Source organism: Peromyscus californicus, unplaced genomic scaffold (assembly GCF_007827085.1).
Source record: "Peromyscus californicus insignis strain IS unplaced genomic scaffold, ASM782708v3 Scaffold_9__1_contigs__length_137607984, whole genome shotgun sequence".
NCBI lineage: Eukaryota > Metazoa > Chordata > Mammalia > Rodentia > Cricetidae > Peromyscus > Peromyscus californicus.
The window spans coordinates 41528525-41535524 of record NW_026294617.1 but is presented as its reverse complement, the minus strand read 5'-3'; the positions used below and the strand labels follow the sequence as shown (position 1 = coordinate 41535524).

General features: G+C 43.5%; 1 protein-coding gene across 1 annotated transcript in view; it reads right to left on the bottom strand.

Moving 5' to 3' along the window:
- Positions 1 to 474: 474 nt before the first annotated feature.
- Positions 475 to 7000, bottom strand: part of Arhgef26 (Rho guanine nucleotide exchange factor 26) — a 113569-nt gene continuing 107043 nt past the window's right edge. The window contains exons 12-14 of the mRNA XM_052730988.1: positions 4551 to 4618; positions 3174 to 3278; positions 475 to 2480 (exon numbers count right to left, since the gene is read on the bottom strand). Of these exons, the coding sequence (XP_052586948.1) occupies positions 2338 to 2480; positions 3174 to 3278; positions 4551 to 4618 (316 nt within the window). The 3' untranslated portion in view covers positions 475 to 2337. The remainder of the gene's footprint in view (positions 2481 to 3173; positions 3279 to 4550; positions 4619 to 7000) is intronic.

Genomic DNA, 7000 nt, shown 5'->3' with positions numbered 1-7000 from the left:
CGCAGAACAGGGAGTTAAATTCCAAGTACCAGAAATCGGCGTTCTATTGCTGCCTTGAAGATAGAAGGATTGTGTGGCTGTTGCAGCCTCAGAGACAAGAGAACCCTAGTATCCACATACCCAGGACTTCGGCCTTTCCAGTGGGAAATTCTACACAGACACGGAGTGAGTATGGCTTCAAGGCACTCACGTTGTAGCAATCTTACGTAGTAATGGGAAAGTTACATAGAAGGGTTTGGATTTTTTCTACCATGATTTACTAGATGATACAATTCCATAAGCACAAAACCAGTAGGACCCAATTCTCAAAAGCGCCTGTTCGCTAGGATAGCTGATGCCAACACATACCCAAAAGACAAGATGAATCTTTTGTAATGCTAGCTATAAATGCCTTCTCAGTACATCTCTGAACCACAAATCCCCCAAACCATAAATGTCACACCATGAGTAAATTAAATCACACCAGCACAGAAAGACAAGTATCTATAAAATCTTTATAAATTCACAAGCTTTGTTGAAAGTGGACAAGCAGGTTCAATTTATTGGAATGAAAGTAACATTTCTGTTTTGCAGGCGTGAAGTTACTGTACATTTCAAAGAAGGTATTTAAAAAAAAAGTAGGTTTTAAAAAAAAGTGTGTTAAAAACAATCACAGTTGAAATGAAACACTGTGACTGTTAAATACCTGCTATACAGGGACACTTTAATAACAGTGTTCAGCTGCTTGACTTAAAGGAGACATACATTTCCACACTGTTTAACACTTATAAATTAATTCACAGGATCCATAGTGTTATGCTATAGCTCCAAATCGGTATTAGCAAAAATAATACAAAATGATTCTCTTGCAAGCAACACCTTTTGTCCTAAGTAAAACATGACATTAGATTAAACTATAATTTGTTAACATTTTTTCTAAAAAGTTTGTGACACTATTGAAGAGGAGAGAGAGAGACTTCCTGTTTTATACTCTTGAGACATCTCTTGCTGTGGGCCACTGCTATTGCTTCATTCACCTACTTATACCTCAGAGAACGCGGGGCCTGGAATGTCTTTTGGAAGGAATACATAAACAGGCAAAAGGAAAGCAACTCAAAGGGGAGAAAGCCCCTGGAATCTCTATTCTGGCTTACTGCTGAGGTGGATGGGTTGCACGGTGTAAGCCAAGCACACCTACACACTGGACTTCTGGAACCATATGGCTTAGGCGCTGTATAGACAGGAGCATAGACCTAGGACAAAGATCTGAGCCCTCCCATAATGTATATTTAGATTTTACTTGAACAGAATAGAGAGGGGTTATAGTTACCAAATGAAAATAATTTTTCCTGTAAATCTTTTAAAACTTCACCACTGCTTAATGAACTTTAGTATACTATGTTGTCTCTTTGTACGAGTGGAGAATAAAGTCCTATAGGAACTCATAGCTAAAAGAGACTCCAAACCAAGCCATCGGGTATTGAGTGCAATGAATTCCTGTTAAGGTCAAAATATTTCAAGCAAGTACCTTGTTGGCATCTTGATACTGTCTAAGCTTAATTTTCTCTTCCTTAAGATTGCTAACGTGTGTTCCAGCCACTTTCTACTTGAAAACAAGTAGAACGGTCAGGAACCATGTATTACTGAAGGCAAAGCAGTCTTACGTCAGCTCTTCAGCAGTTGACCCATAATATCCTGTCTTCCGGATGTCCTCACATATGTGAAGTGTAAAGCCTATGTCATTTTAGTAGCTTAGGTTTATTAAGCTAAAGTTATCTCAGACCAATATTGAATGAGATGGATTTTTAAAAATCCTCACTGGGTGGCTCCTCACCTTCCTTCTAATGAGGAAAATGGTAGCAAAGTTCAAGTGTCAATTTCCCTTTCGTAGAAAGAGGTTTACAAAACATGACAGCTCACCTACTGAACTCTTGTTAGTTCCTTTTGGAATTAACAGCATTAGACTAAGACACAAAAAGTATTTACAAAGTGGACACTCCTTACAGACAAACTTGCTGATGCTGTGGGACCATACAAAGGAGAAAATTAAGGGGGAAGAGCAAGGTTCTAAGTGAGCTGAGGACAGAGAAGCCCAAACACAGTATCTTACAGAACAGGAAGTGGAAGGAGCCGAAGACTGTTGCTATCCCTGAAATAGACTGTTCAGTGGACTCAAAGAGGTTCTCAGGAGCGTCATTATGCAAAAACTGAGCTTTGTGGACTAACTGCATCTGGTAGCTGTTCTTCTGAGGGTACAGAACAACTTGGCAAGCTTACAGGCATGTGTTTCCACTGTTTTAATTAAGCAGACTGTGATAACAGGAACACTAGCCCCTGTTCTGTTGGCCATCTGCGAGGTCACACATTGGTTTCCAGTCCTAACAAACGTCCCATCCTCTCCACGTTCTTATCAATAGTAGCTTGGCATGTTATCTCCTTTGCACATTCCATTGGAAACCAGCCCCTTTCTCCATCTCGAAGTCGTTCCCCTTCATACCATCCTGCAAGAAAAACCAGGTTGCATCAGGCAAGATATGTCTGGAGGAATCTTACTGTGCCAGCTCACCCTGAAGAAGAGATGCCCATTCAGTGGTAGCTGTCTTCTGTGGGTTGGGTTACCATAGATAATAGGCAAGAAGAAACTTTAGTGCAACACATTCCTGTGAAGGTCAAAATACTTGAAGTGAAATAGGACCAGGTTTCAAGAGAGGGTGAGTGATGATGCACCAGAGATTGAATAGGAGCAAAAGCTCTGAAGGGAGGGTCTGAGAGGGTGTGAACTGGCTGGGGGCTGAGAGGGTGTGAACTGCCTGGGCTTGGAAAGGGAATTCTTTGAACATAAGGAGCAGGGCCGAAAGCCTTTGGAGTGAGAACTACATGATTGCAGGATGGGGAAGAGAAGGAAGCTTCATGGTGACGGCATCATGCTTCAAAAGTAAACAGAGAGAAAACAGGATGCATGGGGGAGTTGGGGAGGGGGTTCAAATGGATCGCTCTGAAGCATCATTAGGGCTCTGAGAAGCTTCTGGTTTGGGGCATGAATTACCAGGAACATGGTTTAAGGATTGGATGGAGGAGCTGAAGTCTGTGTGTCAGGATATGGAATACAGGTGTTGATGACAAAATTAAACTCAGTGGCCCTGAGGCTCTGTGAGTGCCAGTCCACCAGTGCCTATGAGAAGAATCCTACTCACCGTCGCCAACACGCTGGTAAATGAGGACCACATCTGCCACCTGTAGGGAGAGTTCATCTGGCTGCTTGGCAGTAAAAGATCTAATGATTTCCACCTGGGTCAGTGCTGTGGAGGAAAGGGGACACACTGAGCTTCCAGAGTCTGAAGAACAGAACTTGTACAAAGCAGCAGTATGCATTCACTTACTCAGCTCTGTGGTTCCAGGACTGGCACTGGCAGACTGAGCCGGGCTCCTATGGGGAAGTTACTTTAAGAAGCCTCATGCTTGGTTATGAACTTTAGAATTTTAAAAGTTGGCTTCAAGAGGGCTCTTATGATGCATGAATATGCTCAGCAATAGCCTTGATCAGGAGTCATTCACTGTATTACACATTGGAACTGCCAATAGCCATTGCATGTTGGGGACACTGAGGCATGAGAGCAGGTGATAGATAGGTCAAGACCCTAAAACTGATAACATCTGCAGTACCCAGATCTCTAACCACAGTGCTGTTGTCCTACCAGCAACCGGGCATAAAGGCTGTGAAAAAGCTTAGAAAAAGTGGGAGCTCCAACCAAATGCTTGCCAGACTAATTCGGAGTGCCCCAAAATGCTGATTTGCAACAAATAACACAACTTCAGCAGAACTGACTGGCATGGCTTCATTATTTGTTTTTATTATAAAATTTAATGTCCCACCAACCACTTTTGCTTTGACTCTAAAAGCTGTGATCATTAGCTCCAGAAAACCACGTTTACAACCCTCATTCTTCAGTCCTCCAACTGGCCATCCAGAAACAGAGCATTACAATGAAAGAATACGCAGAACAGGGCACCAGAAGAATAAAGTACATTTTTTTGACATTGTCACTTACACTAAAAAGGATCAGGAAAAAATGTAATTTTCTTTAGACCAAAAACTTGTAATCAAACATGGTGGTCCCACCCTGTCATCCTAGCATTGGGGAAGCTGAGGCAGAAGCCTGAGTTCAATGCCAGTCTGGACTAGTGTGAAGCCAGGCCAGGCAGAGCTACACAGCAAGTCTTTTCCTCAACACAATAAAAATCAAACACACCCTCACTTTTCTACGTCTATTCAAACCCATTAGTAACAGCTAAGTGTAAACACTGTATGATTCAAGCAGGGTTTCACCCTCTATAATTTATTGTACTCCTCACAATAACCCACGGTTAACCCGACATCTCTGTCTCACGGATGAAGAAACAGACTCAGGAAGGCTAAGCAGTGATTTTTCATGTTTATCTAACCACTGCATCTGGGAGGAGCCTTAAAGCAGGTAGAGATGAAGGTAGCGTGACCAGTCAGTAACCATGCCGGCCAGCAGAGGGCAGAACCCCTCCGCGTTCCAGGGTAGCTACCTCTCTTGAAAACTTACTGGTTCGATCTGGTGGCTGCTTCCCACTGCTCTGTCCCAGGGCTGTGATCCAGCGGGCTCGCTCACTCCTAAACACAGAGAGCAGGTGCAATTCAGATTTGTCTCCTAGACGCTAAGTAGTTTATCCCAGATAACCAGTGTAAATCCATTCCCAAAACATAAGGGATCCCGGAGGGTAGAAGACTGGCCTTTGAAACAGGGGAAGGAGTGATTTTTAAAAATGCAGAAGAGAAGTCATTTTCAAGCAAATATAAATCTGGCTCCTTATTGGTTAAATGGGACTTCTCATATGACAGTTGGACATTTAATGAAGAGCTGATTATACCAGCACATTACATCACAAGAATATTTAGCACACGTCTGGTCTGAAGTTTAGCAGTTCAAAGGATCAATTTCACCTGGAAGGCAAGCCTGTAAAGCAGGATCCTTTCCCTCCCACACACTCAGCCATTTCGGTAAAGCAGGCAGTGGGGCTGCCTGGTTAACTGGATTATCTCCAGACAGGGGCTCGGTAAGCAGCTGCTTACAAGAGAATCAAATTACTAATCACACACTGAACCTTGATCATTTATCAAGTTGTTTGCTTCTATAACCAGATCATAAACTCTGGCAGGGCAGGAATCAGGTCTCATTCTTAAATATACAGAAAACTGTCAAAAGTTAAAGGTCACTCTAAGCAATACAATGAGACTGACTCAAAAAGCCAAAGATAAATAAATTGATACATGCTTAGAAGTAAAATAAATAGGCTAGGCAGCTAGGGTGAAATGGGTATGCTCAAACCATTTTTTTTTTAAAAAAAGAGTAAATCAGGGGGTATAGCTCTTGCCATGCATGCGCCTGGATCCCCAGAACCCATTAAAAGCTGAATGCTGTCCTGTGAGTACCTATAATCCAAGCTCTCCTACAGGGACATGGGAGGCATAGACACCAGCATGTCAGGAAGCTTTGGGGCCATCTATCCTGGGGTACACAATGGCACTAAAGTCCTAGCTCAGACACGAGGGATTACCACCAGGGATTGTCCTCTGACCCCCACACACTGGCATGTGCATGTCTACATCCACACACAGAGAATGAAGGAGACGAGGCTTCAGGCAGTAATGTGTACAATTATTAGAAGCTGATGATACCATCTGGCTTTTGAAAACTTTGTCTCTCATACAAAGCAAAATGCTTTATAAGGAATAAGTAATATACAACTTTCTTTAAACCAGTTCCTAAGTAAATACTTCGAATTCTGCTGTTGATGGGAAAAGATCCTTATTATGCCACAGGCTCAACTGGAATTTCCAAAGTACAATGCCAACTGAAAACTAATGTCTAGCAGAAGATGACTGGTTCCCCAAGAGCCATCCCCAGAGCTCAGTATCTGTGTCTCCTTGTGGTACCAAAGGCGTGACAGGTTTCCCCCCTGTGTCTTATCCTGCACAAACTGCTGCCTTCCCGGAGCACTTTGGAACTCAATCTTTTACACAGGACTTCCCAGGCAAGGCCAATCTCCAGATCCAGCAGCTGTCCCCTGCCACTGAGTTGAGCAGTCCAGATGAAATCATTCCCTCCCGTGCCATGCTGTCTGGATACTAATGGCATCCTGTAGACAGTGTGGCCCCTTGCTGAGACTCTAGAGGACAGAACAAGACACTTGTTGTTGCCCTTGCTGAATGGAGCTGTTTCTTGAAAATGTTCCCATTGAGCCAGTCCCACCCACTCTTAGAAGCTGTCAAACCACACCACTTCCCCTGGGGCTTTAAGTTCCTTGCCAAGGAGCTGGCCCCACCAGAAAACTGGAAGGACCGTATCTCTAAGGCCGGCGCAGAGCACTCGATTTAAGACAGAATCCTAAAGACAGGAAAATGATTATTAAAGCCCATGGCTCACCCTCATCTAGTCTCTTCAGTGACAATATGAAACAAGAGGAATATGCAACCTACCACACATGCAGTTCAGACTTTTCCCTCTGCTCAGAGTAATTGAGTAGGAAATGCTGGGCTAATGCAAATTCATACCTATGGAGTATCAAATTCCACAGCACAACTAACCCTTCCTCCAGCCAACTTTCACTGAGCGCACAGGCTCTGCATTCGGCTTGGTGTACAGAGTGAGTGGACAAAACAGGGTTCTTTGCTGTTTACAGCCCTTAATACAATGGAGCAGACAGAATGGATCATATTCAAACCCCAAACTGGGCAATGCACTGGAGAAAGACTCTTCTTACACCACATGTGGCCCCAGTGGAGAAAGAAGACGAAGTGGAGAAGAGACCCAACAATCCTTCCATTACCACCCAGTTTTGTATTTGTGGCACTATCAGTTGCCATGACCGTTTCCAGCTCTATAAGATGCCATGACAGTTTCCAGCACTATTAAAGTGCCATGAGTTTCCTCATAGGGTTGTTAGCAGCCAAGCACCTTGTCCTATCCCTACCGGGTAGCAGGCACTCCAATTT